At 42.9% G+C, this 26,599-nt stretch overlaps 1 protein-coding gene across 3 annotated transcripts in view; it reads right to left on the reverse strand.

The window, feature by feature from the left end:
• Positions 1-2,702: 2,702 nt before the first annotated feature.
• LOC108297298 (probable phospholipid-transporting ATPase VB) overlaps positions 2,703-26,599 on the reverse strand; it is a 232,912-nt gene continuing 209,015 nt past the window's right edge. For 2 of the 3 annotated variants that reach the window (XM_037735376.1, XM_017520013.2), the window contains one exon: positions 24,712-25,173. In XM_037735376.1, the coding sequence (XP_037591304.1) occupies positions 24,712-25,173 (462 nt within the window). Of the gene's footprint in view, positions 3,392-6,743; positions 6,871-8,819; positions 8,930-11,283; positions 11,888-13,299; positions 13,483-23,559; positions 23,799-24,711; positions 25,174-26,599 lie in introns of those variants that run through there. The other variant, XM_017520014.2, reaches the window with a different exon arrangement.

The following is a 26,599-nucleotide window of genomic DNA, read 5'->3' on the forward strand; positions in this document are numbered from 1 at the left end:
TTTAGAAGAGACAGGGTTTCACTATGTTGGCCAGGCTGGTCTTGAACTCCTGACCTCAAGTGATCCACCTGCCTCAGCTTCCAAAGTGCTGGGATTACGGTGTGAGTCACGGCACCCTGCCCTGGTATAGCTTATTTTGAAAAGAACAGAGACATAGTTTATTATTCCTGAGTCTACCTTTAAGATGCTAAATTGTGTGTTGCAGGCAATAAATATGCATAGAGCCCAGAGGGGCCATAGGAAGCAGTTCTTGAAGTGTGTGCTTATACCAGAGGCACTTATTTGGAAAGAGATCAAAGTGGTCCTTTGGAAGCTGGGCCTGGTACCAGTTATATAAATTCCTCCAATGTATGACTAAAGCAAGTTATTGGAGACATAAGCTTTGAAATTAAATCTCTGAATTTACTTATTTCCAGCTTTTAAAGTAATACAATAATTACCATTCACAGAACATTTAGTATACCTCCTATACTGTGGTAGGAAGCCTCTAAGATAGTTCCCAGTGATTTCCACTTCCTGATATTCATACCCTTGTGTAATCTCCTTTCATTGAATGTGGGCTAGATCTAGAAACTTTGTTTTAATGAAGGAAAAAGTGATGGGATGTCACCTCCCATATTAGGTTATAAAAAGACAGTAACTTCCAATTTGGTGCGCTTTCTTACTTTCTCTTGTATGGTTAGCCCTGGGGAAAACCAGCTGCCGTATTCTGTAGCAGTCCTGTGGAGAGGCCCACAGAGTGAGAAACTGATGCCTGCTAACAGTCACATGGGTGAACTTGGAAGCAGAACTCCTTCCCATGCCCAAACCACCCACACTGTTGAGCCTTCAGATGAGCCCACAGCCCTGACCAATAGCCTGTGTGCAACCTCAAGAGAGATCTTGAACTAGGCGTGCCCAGCTAAGATGCTCCCAAACTCCTAATCCACAGAAACCATAAGATAATAAAGGTCTGTTGTTTTAGCTCCTAAGGTTTGGGGTAATTTGTTATGTAGCAATAGATAATTAACATAGGTACTATACTAAGTAGTTTTCTTCTACGATCTTATCCTACCAATAATCTGTGGAATTAATATTTTTAATCTGTTTTACAGATGAGGAGAATAGAAGTTCAAGTAGTATGGTGTTTGAACTATATTAAAACTTCAATATATGTTGTTAATTATTATTAACAATGTGTTGCAATAGCAGTAATAGTGGTTGTTATTATTAGTTCCTGTCTAATACGTTAGTTCCTTTTAAAATTCCTTGACTGATGAACACTTCCAGTGATCAGTTAGTAATTCTCTCATCTTTGGGAAGGGAATTCTGAGGTCTAGGTAGATCCCATAACTTGCTTAGTGCTTTAACATACCTAGCAAAGAGATAGTAATCCTAAATCGATTCATAGTGAATTAGGCAAATTAAAAACCTTGGAGGAAATATTCACTGAATATGTAACTACACTAAACTAGGGTTTAAATAAATCTAAGATTTAGAATGTATTTCCCCAGTTTCTGGCTTAACATATTTTTTTTTTCATCCCAGGTAAAGGGATAAAAAGACTGATCTTACAGGTTTAGTGAGCTGAAGCGTGTAGGCATGGCTGAGGATTCAGGCACTATCCTGGAGGATACTGGACAGAAAGAATTGTCATGGACTGGATTAAAGGTGAAGTATGGCTGACTGTTCCTTAGGAGCTTTGGCTATTTAACCAAGGAGCACATCTTCAGCTTCCTACAGGAATGCATGGCATTTAGCAGAACACATCGTAGTCCACTCAATCTCCCTCTGGCTGGCTGCCTCATTGGTTTGCAGATGTTCTCCTTCTAGCATTACCTGGAGTGAAAGAATCATTGCAAACTGAATTTCCATTACAAGCAGGACAGGCAGGCACGGGGATCAAGCACTCAAGCAAGCTGAAAATTACTTTTCTTCCTAAGCATAATATTAAAGCCAAGTTTTCCCTGAGCTTATTTTCATTTTGAAAATTCATTAAGGTTTAATCTAATAATCTGTGCACCTGACAGGAAAGTAAATGATTTTTCCAATTAATCTAAAGGTCCTCTGGCAGTTTTCACAATCTATACTAGTTTTATTTTATTTTATTTTTAAAGAGGTGTATATTGTTGCTTCATGGAATAAAAATGAAATATAAACCTCCGCAACATTCTACTGTGGGTCTACGTCAGCCTCAGGCAAAACTTAAAGAGCTGAGTGTCCTCTCTCCCTCCTTTCCTTTTTCTGTCTTATTCCCTTTTCTCCATGGTATCCTAGGCATAGGTGCCTTAGGGGCCTATGCCCACACCTCTGCAGTGCAGTGCTCTTCTGGTTAATATCCACCATGGAATCTAATCCCTGCTTCCTTCTGATAGGAGCACACATCTCAATGCCCGCCTCCCACCTTCATCAGCCAAGAAGATGTGATGGAACTTTGCCTTCTGCTATTTGCATTGTGAAAACAGATAACTTCCCCCTAAAATCAAAATTGTGTTATAGCTTTGAATATGCCTCTTTAGCTTTCCCATTCTTCTCTCCAAGCCTCACTCCCTGACACCCGTATAATCTATTCTGGTTGAAACATGCAATTTTTAGAACTTTGCTTCATTCTTTCTTTTTCTTATGCCATAAAAACATACTGCCTTCATGCATTATTCCTTTCAGGTTTTTACTCCGTGGCAGACCAGCTTGACATATAAATTGATGCTGAAATTTTAAGCTCAGAATAATTTCAATTTAATTGGGACTTTTTCAGTGGATAAGTTAGTCTTAAACAGAAAGAAACTGACAGTTGAGCTTCCATAAGCAAACAGTGTGGCAGAATGTAAATCACACTAGCTCAGCAGGAGAACAGAGTTCTAGACTTAGTTCTACTTATCAGAAACAAGCAGGGTAAACCTGAGCAAGTGACTCAGTCCCAGTAGTCTTCAGTTTCCTTATCTGTGGGGAAATGGGGAGACTGGACCACAGTGGAATCTGGGAGAGGTTAAACGCTCTAATAATCAGTGCCAGAAGTAATGTAAAAGAGACCAGCCAGCCATGTGTGGGGATGAAATAAAGGATATTGAGCTGGGTGACTTCCAGGGTCCTCCAGACTCCAAGATTCAGTGATCTGTTGGGGGTTGGGTGCTTCCCTGGTGTACCCAAATCCCACCTACAAGCCTGTGTCCTCTTGGCTGAGGGCTGCTCTGCACTTTAATATATGTAGATACAGAGAATCGTCTTACCTGATTCTCTGTATTGATGGAGTACACAGTGTCGGTCTGATCTAACAGTCTGCAGGAATGGGCGATGTTGACTGCTGTCTCCTGCTTATCTCCAGTCAAGACCCAGAGCTGGATCCCAGCCTCCCGCAGAGCAGCAATTGTATCTGGAACTCCTTCCTGCAGCCGATCTTCGATCCCAGTGGCTCCTGGAGTGAACAAAGACAACAGAGTTCACATTTATGGTAAAAGAGTAGTTGCTTAATTTCCCCAAAGCCCTGTGAAGCCAGGCAATTCTTATAAGATAGCATCACTGTGCTAGGCTGTGCATCTAGGATATGACAGTGAACTAGATAGAGCTGGTCTCTTCCTCTGAGTTCAAAGGTCATTGAATAAGAATTTATAACTGAGCTATATAATGAGAGAAAGTCAGGGTACCATGTGAGTATATACCAGGAGATCTGAACTTCACCTGGCAAATCAGGGTGGGCTTTGCTGAGGAAGTGCTACTTAAACTCAGACCTGGGAGATAATGCAAAGAGGTGGCAGAGGAGGAAAATTCCAGGTAGAAGGATCAGCATGTGTGAAGTCTCACAGGTTGGAGTTGAGGAAGATACAGAAATGGAGGCAGAGCAAAGTGAGAGATGAGGACAGAGAAGGAGCTCAGGGGTGCTGGATTGTGCAGATCCTTGTCAGGGCCTTAAGGCATTTGTAATTTATTTCGTAGCAAAGAAAGCTATTCAAAGGTGTAATGCTGGGGAGTGACATAATCAGTTTTGACTTTTAAGAATATCATTCTAGGCCGGGCGCGGTGGCTCATGCCTGTAATCTCAGCACTTTGGGAGGCTGAGGCGGGTGGATCAAGAGGTCAAGAGATCGAGACCATCCTGGTCAACATGGTGAAACTCTGTCTCTAACTAAAAGTACAAAAAATTAGCTGGGCATGGTGGTGCGTGCCTGTAATCCCAGCTACTCAGGAGGCTGAGGCAGGAGAATTGCCTGAACCAGGAGGCGGAGATTGCGGTGAACCGAGATCGCGCCATTGCACTCCAGCCTGGGTAACAAGAGCGAAACTCCGTCTCAAAAAAAAAAAAAAAAAAAAAAAAAAAAAAAAAAAAAAAAAAAAAAAAAATGCTTGACCAAAAAAAAAAAAAAAAAAAAAAAAAAGATCATTCTAGAGAACAGGTTAGAGATTGGAAAAGCAGGATGAGATTCAGCACTGAAAGCTACTTAGGAGGCCAGGTAGGAGTGCAGAGGAGAGGTAACAGTGGCCTGGACTGGCCTAGCAGCAATAGGAATAGCAATGGAAAAACTGAAATCTTTGCCCTGCAACTGATCAATGCAGAATTAATAGGGACTGACATTTTTGATAATATTCTTGGAGGGAATTAAACAGGCAGATTCCATAATTTTTGAAGGCTCTCAAGCTTTGCACCAACCCTGATGAATATATACCCAAATATTGAATAGTTGCTAAGTGATTAAGCAAAAATAAATCTGCTTTTCAATTGAGATTCATTTCAGATCACAGACTAATGGCTACCCATTTCACTCTGGGCAGGAGCACAGCATTTTGTTTCTTTTAATAATCCAGAGTGACAATAGGTTGGCAAAGCGGTTACATTGGATGCATATTGAAAAGATCATTTCATATTTTGAGACTGTGTGAAGGCATTACAGCTTTTTAGTGATATGCCAGTTTCTTCGTGGAAAGGTGAATTCTCTTCTCAGCCCAGTCCTCTCCTTTCCAAGCCATCTCGAAGGGAGATAAAGAACCCCACTTTCTGGAAATGTGCCTGTTTTTTGTACCTGAGGTCCACATGCGCAGGTAAACAACCCCATAAAAAATGATGGCTCAAGCCTCATCTTCCCCTTCAAGCGTTAGTCTGGAAGGTGAGAGGAAGCTGATTTATATTACAGTGAGCTGGAGTGAAGGAGAGAGGAGGAAAAACACATTTATTTGTGTGAAAGAGAAAATGAAACAGGAAGATTGTGAAAACCTTTCCCAGCTAGGGGAAGCTGGCAGGTTCTGACAAGTATGGTCTCTTCACACAGAAGAACCGGAGGCACATCTCTCACAGACTGAGCCTAGAGTGCTGTCCTGAAACAAAAGAAACCTCGGGGAGGGGAGAAGGGGATCAGGTGCCTGAATGGGATGACTTTTTAGTGGCATCCTGTATTAAATACAGTTGTCTTGCCCAGCCATCCTTTGGTTCTTGTTCAAGTGAGTTCTTGGGTTTAGCTTTAAAGGAGGCCTTATGAGGCAGCAAGCAGGGGCCTCTGCAGCTGACACAGGAAACCAAAGGCTGAAGGATGTGGGAAACTAATGCGTATGCTAATCCTGCTCCTCCTCCTCAGCTTGTCAGCCATCCTACTTGCCAGCATCACCACTTTATAGTGACCCTGGATCTTTCCCCTTGAACTCCTGTCTGGCTGGGCAGCCGGAGGCATGTGACTCATCCAGAGGAGAAGACAAGTCTCAGAAGAGTGTGTCTCTGGGCACACAGCAAGGTCATGACAGGTCCTTGGTCCTCATCCCCAGGTCAGCATTGTCCACCAAGAAGAAAGAAGGCTTTTTGCCATGTGGTCAGTGCACGCTGTTTGGGCATTGCTTACCAAGATTTTGCTCCCGAGGCGTGAGGACCTTAATCCTGATCAATAAAGCTCCCCCTTGCTTCTTGGCAATGCTTTTCCTCCAACAGAAGCACAGCCTGTCTCTTAACCAGTCTCTGTGCATCTCATCTCTCCCTCAGCGCAGCAATCTAACTTTCATGCTGCAGCAATCAAAGCCGTTTTTGTAAAGCACAGATCTGTCCCTGCTTTCACCCTCTGCCTTCTCCAAACATTTAGCAGGTGATTGACATGGCCCTTCATAATCTGAGTCCTGCTGACCTTTCCTCCCTTCCATCATGTTCCCCCAGCACTCTCTTTCCCACCAGTCCTGGACCTCCAGGCTTTCATTTGGGTCCTCCCACACTGCCTGACCAGGTTCTCTTCTTGCTTTCAGTTCACTGCCTTCCTCGACACTCTCTCACCTCTGGGCTAGGCTGGCATCTCCTACTTTGTGCTTCCATCGCACCTGGCCCATCTGCTAGCCTAGCTCTCATCACAGTTTGTTGAAATTGCTTGCTCAATCATCCAATATCCTCACTAGACTCCAATCTCTGGGAGAGCAGAGTTTTTGGCTCCTGTTGCAGCTCCAAAGCCTAGCATATCACTTGGTACACAGTAGATGCTTAGCAAACACTTGAATGAAGGGAAGAGAGTAGGGGATTAGCAAACATTTGAATGAAGGGAAGAGTGTGCTGTTGGAGAAGTAGCCAAACTCAGAGGCTTCTTTTAGCAGGGAGTGCAGGAATGCTCCCAGGGCATCCTCAGGAAGCTGTGCGTGGCATCTGTGTTGGGTATTGGCACGACCCATTTATGCCAAATACCTGGAAGGGAACCCCAGGGAAGGTTGCTAATGGAGACATATTAGTAGTGTCAGAATCGGGGCCAAGAGCTCCCTTCTCAACTTGCTACATTCCTTTTTTCCTATAATGATGACTTATTTTTAGCTACCAAGTAAGGTGAGTTGATTCTCCAGATGCTGTGCCGTCTCCATGAGAAGCTCATCTCGGTTGTCAAGGGATGCCTCAGCCTCATGCCGGAAACTGGCCCATCTCCGGAAGTCTTCTTCGCTTACAACCTATGGGATGAGAAAAGGCTCCTTAACAACCTTGGGTGGATCAACAAGATAATTTCCTCTCTTCCCATCTGCTGGGCCTCCTACTGGCCTGTTTGAACTTCCCTGCATAATTAGATGGGGCTTTATTCTCAATGATTTTTTAAAATATGTAAATCAATGAATAGTTATCCTTGTGTTTCATTACCACCAAAAATCTGTTGAGCCCCTACTGTGCTCAGATCGCTGCAGATGATCTGGACAGACTAGGTCCCTGCATGCCTGAGCTTATATGCTGGTGGAGGGTGAGAGGTATTATCCAAGTAAATAATTTTAAAAAATAATCACCTTTTTAAAAAAGGGTGATATGAGGAAATGTGATGGGACAGAAGAATAACAGAATAGGGGGCTGCCTTCTTTTGGAAGTTCAGGTTTCCTCAACAAAATGACACGCAAACTGAGATCCAGTGACAAAGGATCAGTTAAGGGCAAGAGCAAGAGTTAAGTCTCTGGAACAGCAAGGAACTTGTCCTTCCTTCTGTTCCTTGAATATTTCAGGTGGTGGAAGGAGGGAGAGAAAAGTGGAGGAAGTTCAGAAATGAGGCTGGAAAGAAAGCAGCAGCCCGATCTTGCAGAGCCTGTAGAGCACTCCACCAGGCATGATGTCAGACACATGGAGTGCCCAGAAGCTGGAATAATCCAGCTAGTGGCCACATCTTCCTCTCTCAGAGTTCCATAGCACTTTTAGACCCTTCTGTTGGTATTACATGCATATGGCATCTTAGAGCAATGAAAGATTATTTTGTCCAAGCATCAAATATTCCTTGAGTTTCTCTGCATGGTGCAACAGAGAAAACCATAGGGACACAAGTAGGCCTTTTGGTTTTGAGGAAACCTAGTCCATTAGGGGAGGGAAAACATGCACAAATAACTTAAATAGAAAATAGTAGGTGATAAATGTGTAATTCTGATTCGAAGTAGTGGGAAGCATTTGTCACTGTCCCAGGTGCTGCACATGTGGTTACTTTAATCTCCATGACAACTACATGAGGCAGGGCTGATTAGCACCATATCTCTGTAAAAAAGATAAAACTCAAAAATGTGAAGAAATTACTCAAGGTCACACATCTAAAAGCAGTGAGATTGGGACTACTACCCAGGTGGCTGGCTTTAAAGTGGGCACTCGTGATCTTTAATGCTGCCCTAAGAACAATAAAAGAGATGAAAAGCCCTTGAGATTTATACAAGAGAAACCACTTCTAGCCATCTAGAAATGTATGCCCATAATAGGATCCCTATTAGCTGGCTTTTAGGTGCCTCATTCAGTGTCCACTTCATAGCCCTCACGGCCTGCCTTTCTTGCAGAGGCTGCAAAGTCAAAGATCTACAAAGTGTGAGTTAGGTAATCTACAAAATTATGGCTAGGCTGAGTGCAATGCAGTGGGGGAGTGGTAAGGACTGCGGTCAACCACAGAACACAGCTGAACATATGCCTCCTCATAGGATCAACTTCTTCCTGGTTGTAGCTGATTGCTGCCATTCCAGAATAAAGACAGGGTTGGCCAGATCCTCTAAATTTTTCAAAGAAACCAGAAATCTAGATTTTTATGTGACTATATAAAAGCTCCCGCAATTTAAAGGAAAATAATACAAATCTAAAAAATGTCATTGGAAAGCAAAATTATAACTGAAAAAACATGAAAAAATTGTTTCATGAGTTGTGGGTTACCCATTACACATATAATGAAAAGCAGGTCATGGCAAAGCCACACTGATATGGGACTTAACTCTTCAGATTTTGGCTTCAGCAAAATCGTCGGTGTCTTCGGTTTTTGTGGTGAGTCAGAACAGCTAATCTTAAAAATGTTAAAACAACCACCTCTAAGGGTCTTTTATAAAGAAAAAGAAGCAGGGTCAAGGCCAATCAGCTATTTAATGATACTGAAAGCATGCTTGGAGGAATTTGTTCTTACCTTCTTGGCAATGCACAGAGTGCGCAAGCCATCTCTTGCATACAAGTCTAGATGTTTTTGGGTCCGGGCTCGGATTTTTCTCAGCTTCTTTTCTACGTCAATGTCAGGCACTGTCAAATAACCATTGTCCCCCATGAGTCCACATACAAACGCTCAGGGATCCCCATCTCCAACACGCTGGAATCTTCTTTAGTAGACTATAAATGCTTTAGAGAAGGAATCCCTTACGCAGCCCACCCTTAGAAACACAAAGGAGCTCTCCTGACTGTCAGGCTGCCCTGGAAGATAATGCAAGGAGTCCTTAAATTGCCTGCTTTCTACATCTTCTCATCAAAAGCCTGGCTGAGTAAAGTGCTATTTAAGGAAGGTAGGTGGTATAAGGTACTGTTCCCAAACACCTTTTTGCATGAGAACCACCTTAATAATAATAGAGATTCTCATGTCCAGTAAAAGCCCAGCTGAATCAGGGGACTAGAAGTCTGAATCTTTATTGTTACCTAAAGTGTTTTTAGTTTTTCCCTGGATGGCCAACTGACTCTGGAAACTGTTCTCTAAGTCTATTTATCATCTTCTCTGTCTTCTCCTTGAGGTCTTATATCAAGTTAGGTCCCAAGACATCTACAAGCCTGGATCTCATGAGCTAAGTTCTTCGCCACATTTGCTTTGCTGAGCTAGGCTTTCTTTCAATGCAAAAAATAGTTTTAGAGAAAACTTTTTTTTTTTTTTTTTGCATTTCCAATTTATCTAGTGTGAAAAATATCTGTGTTGCTCAAAGTCCCCTTTGTGAAGTTCTACATAAGCTTCTGTCAGAGGTAATTTGTCTTTTTCTCTTGAAATTCCAGTTCCTTTATCTAATTCTATAATAAGAATTTTTCAGCCAGGGTTGGCTGGTGTGGAGCGGGATTGATGCCATCACCACTTCCATTTTCTAGGCTGCCACAAACATCACTTATCAATCGCTTGTAACACTGAGCTTAGGATTCAGAATCCTTCTTTACCAGGGCTGGATTGAGACTTTTAGAGGTCCTAAGAATGAACAGAATTTGTACACCTCACCCATCCTTGTATATAACGCAAAATTAAAAATAGAATTCTTAACAACAAGCTAAGTATAATGAAGTCCAACAAAACTCCAATTTTCCCATGATACTACTCCAAGGCTATTTTTATATAAAACTTGTTCCAAAGATTATTTTCTAATTTTTCAGGTGTTCCTGATGCCTTAAGCATAGTCTTCATTTGTGTGTTGTCTGATTCAGCACTATTTACAATATTTTATTTTTAAAGACACCAGCTCCTAAGATGAAACCTTTTTGTGTTTTACTTGCAAGCCTTGGAGTTTACCTTTTTGTTTAGGCTGCCAGGAACCTCAGCATCAAATTGAACATTTAAACACCATGAATATTATTAAACCTGGGGTTATTTTCTCCCTCCTTTCAAAGTTTTGCTTTTCAATTCTTATAGTAACATTGCATATGTCTTTTATTGAAAGCATCTCTAATTCATTTTGCAATCAGGTGAGGAGCAAATAAAGAGACATCTCCAGGGCAGCTTGGATGGCTGCTGCCGAGGCTCCCTTGACTCAGAAGTACTGGATTCATTTGTCTGCCAGAGTCTGGGAATGAAGAGAACTAATTAGCTCCCTTCCCATTCTAAAAACTAATCAATCCCCTAAACCTCTTGGCCCTGATCCATAGCTGATAATGTAGGAGGCACAGGGCTGCCTGGACAATTCTGAAGCTTGGCTGGAATCTACTATCCTGGGAGAATCATAGCCTCATAACTGTCTTCTCCTTGTTAGCAATCAGGAAGCGGCTGCACACTAATTCATGCTGTTCCAAAATTGGACACTGATATGTTGGGACGTTGGAACATTTTTCTGGCTCAGTGAAAGTTTATGAAAATCCATCTGGGGGAGGCTGGGGAAAGGATAATAAAGAGGAACACCTGAGGCTTCCCAGAGTGCACCAAGCCCAGTGCAGAATTCTGGCAACGAGCTTTGACCTGGAATTCAGGATACCTGGGTCTGGGATTTAATACTAGTTAATCATGTTGCCTCTTGTAAGTCACTTTTCTTTCTGGGTTGAGTTGCCTTTCTCCAAAATGAAGAGTTAGGACCACAGTGTGTTTCATGGTAAGATAATGGATGCTCTATTGCAAAAGACTGTGTGTGGATAATCCATGTTTAAATGAGCTTGGAAAACTAGGATGAAGTTAAAGATGCTGATTTGCTACAAGACTGTACAGTCTTTATGCTAGTGAACTCTGTGATTCCCTAAGTCAAGGAGATGTAAAATGCAGCATGTTTTAAGGATATTTGAGGAAAGCATCTTGTGAGTCTGTATTCCAGTTGGAACTTGCTCTACCAGGTGACACTACAACTTGAGCTTCTTATTGCCATTCCACACTGCTTCTTAAACTATGGAGCTCTCTGTGCCTGGAACCCTGGTAAGGCGGGACTCACCACAGGCGGGGTCTTCCAGCAGGTCCATGATGACCGAGTCAGCACCCTTGGTATAGATGATGATCTCACCAGTCAGTGGGTGCCTCACAACGACAGACATTCTCTTCCTGACAGAGTCAAATCCCAGGGTACAGAGGAGGCTAAAGGTGAGGCAGGTGCCTTGGGGCAGGCGCACAGTCACCTGTTCAGGTGTCCGGGACACTAGCGTGAAGCTGTAGGCATGGGCAGCGTGCACCAGGGCGGCCTCATCAGGGCTCTCAGCCTCGTAACAGAACTCAGGACTGGCCAGGCCTGGGGCAGGAGCCTCCAGCACCTCCTCCAAGGAAGTGCCCGACCCAGACTCCAGGATGTCGCACTGGTCCCACGTGCTGCTCCTGTAGAAACCATCATCCGTGGAGTCACCTCCACTGCACACAGAGGCATCATCTCTCTCATCCAAGTCCGTGGTGGCCAGGTTGGCACCCAAACTTTCCCCCAGATCTGCGTCAGAGGGCGCAGTGGATGAGAATGACTGGCTGAGGCTCGATAGCTTTAACTTCTGGAAGAGCTGCTGAATTTTCTCCAGGGACGTCCCCAGAGCCTTGCTTGAGGGTTTGATGGTAACCTTGTGGCCAAAGGAGGAAAGTGGAACGTTACTCTCAGTGTTGGAAATAATACCAAGCTGTCTTTTGCAGAATATGAAAGTACTTTTTGCAATAAGTGAGGCCAGATGTTTCCCTCCAGCCTTGACCTCTGAGCACTGACAATGGTCATTTTCCACTATCTTTTGATCATCCGACTCTTGGTGTGGACAAATGAAGGAAAAGGAGATGAGAATCAGACACTCATAGTAAGGTTTACATTTCCTGAACTCTCACCGTAAAGGCTTCTGCTTTATCTTTCAGTGCAGTATCTCGTTTATCCTCCCAATAATGCTATCATCATCCCAACTTATGGCTGAGAACGTTGAGGTACAAAGAGTCTACATAAATTGGTCATGATCACCCAGTGTATAGGCAGTAAAGATGGAACTCAAACCTGGGTCTGCCTGACTCCAGAGGCTGGGGCTCCTGAGCCACCTGCCAGCTGAAGCTCCCACATTAACTTGAAATTTGGGAGTTGTATACTGTCCTTTGCCACATGATACTTCTTCCCCTCTTAAAAATAGAATTAATTTTCAAGATACAGCTTTCTGCCTCCTAAAACTTCCTGAAGACTTCTGATAACTTGCTAACTTTTCAGTGGTAAAGTGATTTTCAGGGTGGTTTAGAATCTGGGCATAACAAAGGGAGGTTGTGGTTTAGTGCCTAAACAAACATCTTGTCTTGGTTTCATAGTTGCAAGCTGTACCACCTAATTATTCTCATCAGTGACTCACAAGGGAGCTTGGCTAAGAGTCTATGGAAGATTGAAGGCAAATCCACCTTCGGTAGATTTCAGAGTATAACTTTACATACATTACCATCCCGCTGCATTATTTCCATGGGAGGAACATCACACACACTATTAATTGTTTTTAATCCATTTATAAAAACAGAGAACAGTACAGCACAAAATGACTAGAAACTATTGTGGAATTGTGCAGATGGTTCTGCCATGTATGAGCCATATGTCCTTCATTACCTTACTTGAGTTTTCTGAGCCACCATTTCTTCTCCTGTTATATCCAAGATCCTGCTTCACAGAGTTGTTGGGTTGAGAGGATTAAATGATAATACAGGTAAAGTGTTGGGCATGGAGCCTGGCATATAGCCAAGTGCTCAGTAATCACTTATAATGTCTATCCTGCAGACACATAGACAAAGTTTGAAAGCTACACAAAAGCTCATATATATCTTTTTCCATTTTATTTAAAAATGAGGAAACAGACCCAGGGAGGGTAAGAGACCTGTTCTAGCTCTCACTGTAATGAAATGGTGACATTGTCGCTAGGACCCAAATTTCATGTCTCCCTGATCAGAACTCCCCTCGCCCCTACCCTGCCTTCTACTTCTCTATCTCCTCTCCCCTCTTCCCTCAGTCATCGCTGGTCCTTACCCTCTGCCTGGGCTCGGTGGTTGTGGACACCATGACAGAGTTGCAGATGGTTAAGGCAAGGAAGAAATCAGCAATGGAGGAGGTGGTGGAGAGGGAAGGTCTGCTGTCCGTCAAGGTCTCCAGCCACAGGGCAGCATCTCGAACCTTGGTCAGTAGGTTTTTATCTGGAGTCACATCTTTTTCCTGGAAGAGAAAGGCCAGAATGAGAGTCTTTTCTTGGAAGAAAGCCCGCTCCAGAAGATTCTTCACGTGCCTGGGGAAAGGATAATGCAGCTTCACTGTGGTCTTGCATCCAGCATGCTTCTCTCTCCCACAGGTCTGGTCATTGCCAATTTTTATTTGATTCCGTCCTGCCTCTCAGTGCCACATGACCATCTATTACCAGGTGCTGGCAGTTATTCCCTCTCAGTGTCTCCCCACCATGTATTCCTCATTTCCATTGCTTCCAGCCATGCTGAGACCCTCTAACCCTCAATCCTGGATTTCTGTACCAGGCTCTAAACTAATGTTGTTGCCTCTCACCATTTTTTCCCCTAATCCTTCCTATGTATCATGCACACAGTCTTCCTAAAACTCCGTTTTCCTCCTGGTATTCCTGACTTCAAAAAACCTTCAGGAGATATCCATTGTTAGTGTGACAATTATTTGGCATCTAGGTTCTTCCTCAGTTTGCATTGTCAGTGTTTATTCCCACAATTCTCCACATGGACCCTCAGCTCAGTCTAGTGGTCTGTTTGTTGCTTCTTGGATGTATACTCCTCCTGTATGCCTCTGATCACACTTTGCTTGAAAAACCCTTTTCTATCTACCAAAATCCCACCTAGACTTTAATAACCATGGGAAGTTCCACTTGTCCATGAGATCCTATACAGCTCACAATGAATCCTTTCTACTGAACCACAATAGCAGGTTCTTAATTCAGAGTGTCCACAGGAGTCAGGCATGTAAAGTGAATGAGGAAAATGGACCAAGATAGAGATGAGGGCATCATGGGGTGGTAGGAGCTATGAGACCTGGCAAGTCCTACCCCTGTCTAAACGGTAGCTACTGCTCTGCTGAGTGAAATGCTCCAATACTGGTCTAGTTTGCCAAATCTCTTGATTTTTCAAGATAAAGCAAAGATGATGCATGGCCTATTTTTTTTTCTTTTCTTCCTATTCTTTTTTTAGAAGAAAAGAGAAGAAGGGCTGGATCTGACTCATGAATTTCCAATTTTTCGCATATTTGTAGAAGTTACCACTTGAACCATCTATTTGGAATTCACTACATATTGACATATATTTTATTTGTTGGTTTACTTATTTTCCCTTGCTCTGGCTCATTTATTTTACCCCAGGGATCTGATGCCAGAAAAGCTTCTCCCAAGAAGTGAGCTCTTAGCAACCAGAGCAGAGGTGGTGGTGGCAATGGCAGCAATGATGTCTAGCTCTGTCTACCTCCCTGCTGGCATCTTGCTTTGGCCTGTATTTTAAATTCTTGTTTAATCTCTATAGAGATAAGGTAAGAGCCTCAAAGATAGAGAGTTGAGTTTTCCATGAGACTGTATTTCCTAGAGCTCTAACTACAGCTTTTTTGAAGCAGAAGCTCAATAAATACCAGCTTTCAATGGTTAGATATGACAAAAGCCATTTTGCACAAGGCTTTCACATAAGAACATTCCTATCAGTGTTCAGGGTTCACAGCTAAATCATAGTTTAGAGGAGAGTCAATGGCTAAGAAAGATAGACTGAGAGAATCTTGATTAATTTGTGCAGGGTGAAGACTGAGGGTCAATGAGCTTTACCCAAGTTGAGAGTTTAAAAAATTCCAATGGGAAAAGAGGTCTCCGACTGTTTTCTGACTACCAAATGCAATGATTCGCAGAGGTCTGATTCTGTCCTCCCTAGGGCTGCTGGCACAGGTGAGATCCAGAGAGGAGGAAACTCAGACATACCCCACAAGAATGGTGCACATACTCTTCAAGACTGCCAGCCTTCTTTCTGAGTGCTCTCCAAGAGTCAGCACTCACACTCCAACTTGTTCATACCATCTCAAGATGACAGCATCCAGAAAAAAAGTCTGCTTATCAGAAGGAAGAGTGCTAATAAAACTGAATCAGATCTTCATTTCCTTCCATTGCCCTGAAAACAATTGTGAACCATCCATACTATGTGGCATCATTATTTCCAGAAAACCTGAGAAGGGCACATACATATTATCCATGCTCTCTGCCTCTGACTCCAGTCTTCCTAGTAGGAGCTCACATTTGTGAAGCTCTTCCTGCCTTTCCGAGCATGTCATTTATATAACCTCATCAGATTCTCATAGTCCCAAGCTGAGAAAAGATGAATCCTGACTTAATGAAAACCCATAGGGACAGCTGATTTGACCAAAGTCACCTAGTGAGTTAGTGTAAAGCCAGAATCAGAGCTCACACCCTTGAACTGCTAGTCTAAGGTTTGCATTTCTGTGGTCACAGTTAAGTAGCTATGTTCTCTTATTAATGTTTCTCTGCAAACTTCTAAAACCAGATTGCAGGGACCATCCAGTGTTTGCCATCAAGTCACCAACACCACTCAAGGAACTCCAAACCCATTTCTCAACATAGTAACGAGAGCTCCTATTTACGTGGTGTTTCTTATGTTCTGGTACATCCATGGTCTCATTACATCCCTGCAGTAACATTATCTGTTTAGTACCATTATCCTCCCAATTACCTCTGTATTTCAGATGAGGGGACTGATGTCCAAGGAAGTTGATTGTCTTGCCCAAGGTCACACAGTAAGTGCAATGAATTCCTTCAGTTGATTTCAGTTAGTCTGACTCTAGAATTCATAATCTTAACACCCATATCAGGCAAGATCCAGCATGTGAAGGAAGTGGGCTTTGAGACTTGACACCCAGCGTCAAGTCTGGCATCTCAAACAAAATAGATGCATTTGTATAGCTAATCCTAAGGCTCAGCAGATAGTCCATAAGAGTAATAAAAGGGATTATGGAAAGTTTCTTTTTTCACAAAATTGGCTTCTTTTTGGGGAGTAGGGCACATGAATAAGATGATGCTGTTAAATCTTACCACCACAGGTACTTAAAGTTGAGGAACAAACTTGGAGCTGTCAAAGCTAAATCCCCTATTTTCCTGATGCCAAAATTGAGAGTCAGAGAGGAGGAAACTGCCTGAGATCATACATTGATTTAGGGTCAGAACTAGGACAGTTTTCACACCACCTGACTCCCGTCCTCTTACAGCACACTGCTTTTCTCCAAGCTGTGCATTATGTATTTCCAAATGCTGACACAGTTAAAATATTTCAAGTTATTTATTCCATATTTATTTACCCTCTGGTCTATAAGTGCTATGAGGGCAGAGACTGTATCTGATGTGTCTCTTGTGCCTGGTGGACTGCAAGCAAGCAAAACATTTGTTAACTGACTCCTTTCTAGGATGCCATGATACCTCACCACTGATTAACTCCTGCTGTCTCTTCATTAAAACTATTCTTCAATATATTTCCATCCAATCTTGTAGCAATGAATTAAAACAAAAGCCTTCTCTACAAAAGGCCCTGGCTCATCCTGCAGGTGCTTGGAACAGATGTCAGCTAACCTTTATCCAGTCACCACAAACTTGTTCCCACAGAGCAAGGCTCTTCATGGGTCCTTTTCCTCCAGCCCACTGGTTTCCCATATGGTCCATTAACATTTGGAAACTTGGCACTTAGAGCACTTAGAAAGAAAGGAGTTTCCTCACCCACTGCTGGCCATTGTCCAGACTATTTCTCTGAAGAAAAAGAAATATAAATTTGTGGGGCCACCAGTTTTTTACATAAGAACCTTGTGGCACGCAGACACTCAACTAGTTGGAATTCCTTCCATTGTAGAACACCTAAAATGCATACAAACCATCTTTGAGGAAGGTGATTTTTGAGCTCAAACAATATCCTCAAGGGTCCTATTATTATCATTACAGTACACTTATTGAGAATGCATAGCAAAGTCAGGCACTGGGCTAAGTGCTCTCACGTCTATTATCTAATCATCCTAAGAGCATTGGTATAGTTAGTATCATTCTACTTTAATTATGAAGCACATGAGGCTCATTGACATTAAGTAACTTATCCTGGGTTACAAAATTGCAGATAATGTGCTGGGACTTAAATTTGGTACTGCCTGATGCCAAAGACTTATCTCTTTAACACTATGCCACAATTTCTCAAGCTTTCATATGTACATATGTCAACTGGGTATCTCATTAAAATGCAGATTCTAATTCTGCAGCTCTGAGTGGGGCCTGAGCATTGGTAATTCTGACAAACTTCCAGGTGGTGTTCATGCTGCTGGGCTGAGGACCACAGTTTGAGTAGCAAGGGTCTATGTTACATGGCAACCCTGTTGTTTCCATTCCTTTCTGACTGGGATGTGTTCCCACAATGAAGGCTGGGAAAAGTAAGCCAAACTCTACTCTGCTATTTTTCTTTCAGTATGATAATAACTCACTCAAGTTCAGATGGGTGACTATCACAGGTTGGGTACAGTAGTTTGTTGCTATGGGAATTCACAATAGGAAATAAACAGGAAACCTGGTGCCTGGGCTTGAAAGAAAATCCTTCATGGCATAGTTCCTCTTATGTCTCCATTTCCTCCTTCTCTCCCTGGATTGCACCTTTCATTCCAGTTACTCCCAAGAACCACAATTCTCCATCCTGCTTATACAGATTGCCTCCTCCTACAGCCTGCACTCCTCACCACCCCTCCCTACTAGATGGTATCTTTATTCCTCTGGTTAACCTTTATTCTTGTTTCAAAATTCAGCCCAGGTGCCAACCTTTCTAGGAAGCTTCCTTGATGCGCCAGAATGACAGAGCTTCACCTCTTCTAAGCTCGTATAGCACCTCTGCACCCACATATCCCAGCCCAGAAAGCATTGTCCTGTAGTCACTGTTGCTCCTTTTGTCCCTTCTTTGGGCTGTAAGCTCCCGAAAGCAGGAGCAATGTACTATTAGACTTTATGTCCCCAGTGTCTAGGACAGTATATGCCATGGAGCATATGCTTACTCAATATTTGTTGACTAACCCAATACATGATAGGCTCTTCTAAAGAAATGTAGACAGTGGTAGAGGAAGGAGGAAGCAGACCCTTCTGTTTGTTGTTGGTGAGTGTCTCAACTGGTACAATGTCTTGGGAAGAATCAACCAAAATAAAAAGGCACATACTGGCCAATTTAGCAATTATGCTCTAAGAATACTGTAGAGAAACTAAATACACGTATAAACAGATGATGGCTCAACTATCCAGTGAATTCTAGCAGTCATTAAAAAAAAAGATGAGGCAGCTTTCTATTGAATGTCTACCTGTCTGTCTACACATAGGAAATATTCTTTAAAATTCATTAGGTTGAAGAAAGAAGCACAGTCCAAAACAGTGGGTACAGTATGCTTCCACTTGCAGTGAAGGATGTGCTCATGTGTATGCCATGCTTGTATGTTTCTGTACACTTTTGGGAAGGACACATAGGAGCTGGTAATCATGGTTGTGCCTGAGGTGGTGGGAAGAGAGGATAGAGGGACACTTACTTTCCACCATCAGCCTTTGGCTCCTTTTGATTACGTAACCCTGTGGGCTATGATTATTATGGAAAGATTTTCCTAGTTGCTGGGGAGCTGGAGGCTAACAGTGTTTAGGGCAGTGATGTTTTTGTCCTGTCTAAGGCTGTGGCCTTGATGACATTTGGTTTGAATCAAGAACTAGGGAAGTCAAATGTTAGTAAATGCTCACTTAAATAGGAACACATGAATTGTTAGGGTAAACTTTTCCCAAATGGGGCATAAGCCCAAAGAAATAAATCTCAGTGGTGAAGACAGAAGGGCATTTTCCAGATCTTGGCAGTTTCTACCTCTTGTGAACAGTGTCACTGTGGCTGGGTCCCCCCACCCCAATTTGGGACACTGGAGGACAAGGGGGATACAGATAGGCTTCACTGCTTCCTGCCCTGTGTGATCACATAACTTCCAGAAAGATTCTGTGTACTTGGCTAATTAAATCAGGACTCTTATCTAACCTTACAGTGGGAGTGTGTGTATGTGGGCTGTCCCACCAATTTGGAGCAGACTGGGAGTGCTGCATAAATCTTTTCCAAAGAAAGAAAGGCAGACCAAGATTAGTGAAAGGAGGCAGGGGTCCAATGACACCTCCTTCGCTCCTCTCTGTTGCATTCTCTTCAGATGGGTGGGGTGGGGGGGGGATGTCCACAGAGGAAAGCAGTGGGGAAGTCTGGAGGAACCTAACTGGCCTCAGTACAAATTTTAGGATTAGGAAGATATTCTTTGGTCTGATGGTGCTGAAAAACATTCTGCAAGTGGCGTTTTTAAACAAAGACTCTGCTCAAATCTTGGCTGCTTACAGACAAGAAAGAAAAAAAAAGCCATTTCATTTTCCATCTGCCAGTACTATTAAACATTGGCTTGGGACTCAACTCATCATTTTAATAAGCATATTACCCTCATCTTAAAGCCACAGATTTTATTGCAGGCAATTAGGTGGCAATCACTGATGGTTTCTTGTTTTTTCATAGTAAAAGAAAAAAAAAAACCCAGCTTCTGTTGTTGCTGTTTTTGTCGATTCTTGTTTTATCTTTGGTTTAGAGCAAAGAGCTAAGGAAACTAACAACTGGCTTCTTTAGAAGGTGGTAGAATGCTCCCTGGGGGTTTCAGAGGCAAATTTTGATTGAGTTCACTAAGGGAATGTAAGGAACTGGTGGTTCCAAGAGATGATCAGACCAGATTGGGTGCCAGATGGGCAGGTGCAGGAAGGCACAGAAGGCAGGTGTAAGGGGACAAGTGCAGAGAGTCTGCCAGGAGTGGGTGGGGGTGGGCACCGAGACAGCCACTTGGAGCTGCTGCAGGAGCTCTCTAGGGACAACTTCAAGGATCTGACACCAGCCAGAGGTATTTGACGGGTTAGTACAAGAGTCCTTGAAGACTGTATACTTCACTCCCTTCAGCAAATGCCTCCCAAGCTGTAGAAAGTGCCAATTTGAGCCAAGTGAAGACTCTTTCCTCGTAGGATGATGTTCTGCTTATGGAGGGTCCCCATCTTGGCTGCTCCCTAGAATCATCAGAAATTAAACTATAAATGCTCAGGATTCACCCTAGACCAAATACACCAGGATCTCAGGGGAGAGACTCCAACAACTGTATTTTATGAAAACTCCCCATTTTCTCTTCATGACATCAGATATGTGAACATTTGTTCAAGGCAGACAGCTTTCCTTTAGAAAGATCATTTAAAACTTCCATTAGGTATCTGTCTGCTTAGAACACACAATTTTAAGAATGAAATCCTCAGGCTGGGCACAGTGACTCACGCCTGTAATCCCAGCACTTTGGGAGGCTGAAGCGGGTGGATCACCTGAGGTCAGGAGTTCAAGACCAGCCTGGCCAACATGGTGAAACCCCATATCTACTAAAAATACCAAAAATTAGCCAGGTGTAGTGGCAAGCACCTGTAATCCCAACTACTCAGGAGGCTGAGACAGGAGAATCGCTTGAACCAGGGAGGTGGAGGTTGCAGTGAGCCAAGATCACACCACTGCACTCCAGCCTGGGCAACACGAGCAAAACTATGTCTCAATAAATAAATAAATAAATAAGTAAATAAATCAAGTAAATCCTCAAAATAAACTCACAAGCCAGAACAATTATCCTCATTTTAACAATGGGTAAGTTGAGGCTTCCATTTCAGTAAGCTGACAAAAATCGCAGAGCTAGTACATGGTGCAGCGTAGATGAAAGCCTGAAACACTGGACCCCACATGTGCCTAATTCATAGCCAGAATGATCTTGCAGGTCAGCAAAACATTATGTTATTTGATCTTCAGAACAGCTTGGTGAGAATTATAAGTATTTTCAGATGATGAAAGAGACATAGAAGGAGGTTTAACATGTTGCTTAATGTTACCTAGCAAGCCAGTAGCAGAACTAAAACCAGAATGTCCATTACCTAACTCTTAGCCCAGTGCTCTTCCTCAAAACTACTCAAAGATACAATTGTTCCATTAACCCCAGATTTTCAAGTGACCTGATTGCATGGGTATACTTAGCTGTTCAAAAAGAACATATCACCATCTTCCCTTGCCCAGGCAACAGGAATTGGGACTTAACCCATGCGTCAAGTTCCTTATTGCTCTTGAATGAACTTAGTTAGAACTTGCCTTTGGGACTGCCAGCCATGGCAGGATGATGACATCCAGGATCTGGAGATAGCTCTGGGGTTGATGTGTCCCTCTCACTGACCTTTGGCTAAAAGCCCTGCATCAAAGTTTTACTGGCTGGTCCAGGAATGCAGTTTTTCTGGGCTGTTGAGACTCGTCAGGCTGAACTGGGGCCAGTGAACTGATGTGACCCAACTGAGATCCACAAAGGAAAGCTTCCTTTTTCTCCCTCTCATATTTTGGAGGAGACATTCTCAGGCACGTGGGATACCTGTGGTACCTAGAACTTGAAGGTGCCAAAGACACATAGAATCTGTGTCTCATGAGAATTCACTAAGGTCATTTTATGAATATTTAAGAAAAGAGCTTGGAGAAGTGCATTACATTCATGGGGGAAGAATTAAGAAGGATGTAGTAATATGCACACCTTGTTGTTATCTCTCTTGGGAAAATCAAAAAGGAGAAAAAAAATACAAAAATCTCCCTGCAGACACCTATGGATCATTTCACTTGTGTATTCATTAAGGTCATATGTCTTAACACACTGTTCCTGTCTTATCCTTGCTAATGTTGCATTTCTGTGCATGACAATAACCCAAAAGAGGGAACTCAACTTTATACTCACCAAAAGTTAGATGAGTAACGACCCAGAACACAGGCTCACAGTGTTTCTTGTTTGTCTCAGTCAGAAAACACAGTCGTTGGTTATGAATACCAGGTAGAAATATGGAAAATGATTTTGCTATCATGTTAGGTTAAAAAAAAATCCTAGCATCTACAATCGATATGTCCCATGATTGTAAGAAATGTTAAATATATGTAGTTATTGCGTGTGTGTGTGTGCGTGTGTGTCTCTCTCTCTGTGTGTGTGTGTGTGTGTGTGTGTGTTTTCATGGGGGAAATAAAAGACTGGAAAAAAATTGGCCAAAAAGATTTTTATAATCTAATTTTCCAACAAAGCGATAGTAGCCCTTGAGGTCCCATCTGTTAATATGTGTGTCTTGTTCAAGATTGCTGGGGCTCCCTGTGGCCTCTTCTGTAAGTGCAGAGGTTCCAGATGATGTGTTTTTATGTTCCCTGGAGAAAGAGTGTGTGCAAAGGAAAGAGGAATAGGACAGTAGCCAGAAGCCCTGGTCTGGCCTTGACTTCTAAGGAATGCTGTGTAGTCTCTGAGGGTGGGAACATGGTTTCCTTTACTTGCTACCTGGATGTTTGCTGATGGCTGTTCTAGTGGATCAAATGTAAAAGGACCATATGCAGAAAGCCCCAGACCAAAGCCAGAAACAAGCAATGCCCATAAGGGCCAAAGGGAATTAGGCAGTTAGCCTAAGGGAAAGAAATGGGCTGGGTAATCTTGACATAGATATTATTTGCTCCATAACTATTTAAAACTTATTTTTGATCATCACCAAAAAGTATATTCTCCCATTTTCTTTTTCAAACACATATGCCTTACAGGTGTATCTTTTGTTTTTCTCCCTTATGGAAACATGAGCATAACAAATATTTCTCATTTCTCCTAAGTGTATAATTTTAAATACACGCCTAATAAGTATGTTTCCTTCCCCTCATCCAAACATGCCTAATGGGTCTCTTTTCTCCCTCTCATGTTCTGGATGAGAGGGAGAAAACATAACCATTATGCATGTTTTTAAAATTATACAGTTGCCCCCTACCTCAGTGGTGGGATAAATAGAGAAGGCGGGCAGGGGCTGTGATGAGCTGAAGATGGCATGGCCAGTCTAACTGTTAGGGACCTCTCAACTCAAGTCAATTGCCATGAGGAAATGCTGGCTTAGTGTGGAGAATTTTTATAATTCAATTTTTAAGAGAGAAGCCAAAAAATCTATATGCTTACATAAAATCTCCTGATTTCTAAACATTGAACATTTCAAATGAACAGGAATTGTCTATGCCAGCAAAACACACATGTGGACTATATACAAAATCAAGAGCACCATTCTGAAAGCTCTTCAGGGTTTGCACAATCTTTTCTTTTCACATTCCGAAGCCCTCTCCCATCTCTCCCCACAGAACACTTGCTGTTAAAAGGGGGAATTCAGGGACTTACTATGGAGCTGCTGAAGGCCACAGGAGGCTGTGAGCTTTCACGGTTCCCCATAGATCTTTGCCGGTAGTGGCCCTGGATGGGCACCCGGGCACTCTGGCTCCTCTTCAAAGGCTGAGCACCTTTTTGGCCTCTCATAATTGTTGAATCTTGGGCCCATCTGGCTGGGAAGGACAGGCATTGGTACTGGGTCCACTCTTCACCATCTGAGTCCAGCTCCTTTGGGGTCTCCAGTCGCTTAGCTGCAAGAAAGGAGTCCTGTTATTGTACTAGTTTTACCTTTGCTGGACCATGTTGGGGAGAGACTAGAATTTGGGGTGGGGCAAGAGCTTGGAAAAGGCCTATGCTACTCTGGAAAATTAGCATCTGGGCTGCCAAGACTGGAGCAAGAAGGGTACAACTCAGTCCTACAGATTCAAACCTTAGTGGACTACCTACTAGTCATGTGACTTTGAGCTTTGCCATAACCCGCCACTTTACTTCCTCAGGGTTTTTTTTTTTAAGTTTTTAACTCATAGGGATGCTCTGAAGATTTAATGATATAATGTGTTAAAATGTCTAGCATGCTCTAAGTACTGGTAATGTAGCTTTTATTATTATTACAAAGAGATCAGATGCTGCCACGTAAATAGTCTGCAATCACCACAGGAAAGGGGATAAGGCTGCTTATAATATCCTCTCCACCTTTTTCTTTCTCCATCCCTCCCACTCAAAAGAATGAATGCTGCTCTCTTAGGAGTCTCCTTTCTTAGAAAGTGTGTGTGTGGGTGGGGGAGGCAGGCAAAGTTGGGGAGATCATGGCTGAAGGAATCAGGTCAGTTTTATGAGTCATATTCAGTCCATGAAAGGTAACAGTCCAGGCCTTTTATAGCCCTATCTCCTAAATCAAAACTTTGCCTCAGTGCCAATCTAAGAGATCTGTTGGAATAGAAGGCATTTTCTGGATGTGTTAAATCTGACCACGTGCCTAGACCCAGACCTGCCCTGAGATGTCAGGAAATGTGGCCTGAAAAATTCCCAATCCTTGTATGACTGGCACATGATTGGGAAATGTCTCCAATCCGTTGCTGACAGATAAAAAATCTTGTCTTGTAAAGTGCTTTGCCTAGCACCAGACAAAGATCAACTGGAGGGGCACCACATATGGGATAACTTCTAACCTTTGTGAACAAATGAAAATTTACAAGTAATTGGAACAGCCCTGATCTGTGACAAGGAAGACCACAGGGATACAGGGAGAAACTTGTGGAAATGCCACACAGCCTCTAAGAGAGACAGGAGAATGTCTTCTATCCCCTCGTTTCTTAGGAGAGCAGGGTATTTCCTTTTAGAAAGAGGGATGGAGCCTTTGGGAGCTCTCGTACCATTTTCTTGGTGAGAATACTCGCTGCCCATGATGGTGCAACGTCGAAACACCATCTTGTTCTCTGTCAGGGTCCCCGTCTTATCAGAGAAGATGTACTGGATCTGGCCCAAGTCCTCCGTGATGTTGAGGGCTCGACACTGAATAGATAAATCAGTCTCTTCATCATACAGGTCAAGGTCATTGTTCAAGAAGAACACTTGCCCGAGCTTCACCAGCTCAATGGAGACGTACAAAGAGATGGGGATCAGCACCTGCAAAGAGATGAGTTTCTACCATGTCAGAAACCAGGCAGGTTTCCTCCCTTGGGATCCTCACTAGCAGGTAGCAAAGGCATTTAATGGAAAGCTGAGGTCAGCTCACAGGACAGACTGTGAAATTAATGGTCAATGACCTCATGCATCCCTTGGAATTCTTAGGGGAATCTGAAAAACGGATATGTCTTCTTTGTCCAGGGATGTATGGTACAAGGTAGGCACTCACCGTTGGTTGTCTGTGACTGAGCTGGGAGGGAGTGAGGGAGATTTAGCATCTCTGTTTAGAGTCCCTTGACTCCTGCCAGATCTCTGTGCCACCAAGGGCTGCTGCCCACTTTTATAGGTATTCAGACCTATTGTTAATTTCTCCCCACTGATTCAGTACTTGGCATGTATCAAGTGCTTGCTGTGCATTTGATGCTGTTCTAAGTCCTGGAAATGAGTCAACAGAACATAATTCCTGGCTTTGAAGAACTCACCTTCCAGTGACAGTGAACAAACAAATAAATATATATCAGTGGTGGTAAGTCGCATGAGGAAGAATAAAGAAAAGAAAAGGGGGTAGATTGATGGCTGGGTAGAATGTTTGTAAACCACGGCCTTTGAACCGGTACATGAGGAAGCCAGGGTGTGAGTTGTGAGGTTATCTGGGGAGGAGCGTTTCGAGCAGAGGAGAAAGCCAGGTACAGGCCTGGCAGTGGGGGTGGTGTTTGGAAAGCAATAGGGAGCAGTCCTTGCAGGTGAGTGAGGTGGGGAGAGGGCTAGGAGAGGAGGTGAGGGAGGGAGTCAGGGTCCAGATCACTAAGGGCTTCATCAGCCACCGTGAGGACTTTGGATTTCACTTTGAGTGGTTATGAAACCATGAGAGGATTCTGTATATAGGAGGGGTATGATTTAATTCACATTTAAAATAGATTACTCTGATAGATGAATGAATGGAAAATGTTCACCAATAAGGGGGCAATGAAACATCCTCCAATACTACAAGAAATGGTAGATGGAGCTCCACAAAAGTAAAACTACAACTTCTCTCATCTTCTCATAGATTGTATTTTCTTAGAGACCATGAAGATTTTAAAATTCATCTCTTCATCAGTTACTGCCTCACATTTTGTAGGTGCTCTCTGTTTTTTTTCCCCTGTCCTATATTAGGCCAGTTCTGTTCTTCTTTTTTTCTCAATGTATCAAATGTTAAACACTAACTTGTGGTTTCTCTCTCTCAATGTTAGGGGCATGAGAGTTTTCTGTAGCTCACTGTGTTATCTTCTTTTACTCCTAGGTCATTAGCGTTTTATATGTTCTGACAAAGGGACAGACACATGTGGGTCACTGCTGTCATCTTACTCTTAAATAGAAAAGCCTGATAAATATTTCCCTCCAGTTGTTATCTAGAGTGCAAGGTCCTTAAATCACCCAAAATGTG

Source organism: Cebus imitator, unplaced genomic scaffold (genome assembly GCF_001604975.1).
Source record: "Cebus imitator isolate Cc_AM_T3 unplaced genomic scaffold, Cebus_imitator-1.0 Scaffold789, whole genome shotgun sequence".
Taxonomy (NCBI): Eukaryota; Metazoa; Chordata; class Mammalia; order Primates; family Cebidae; genus Cebus; species Cebus imitator.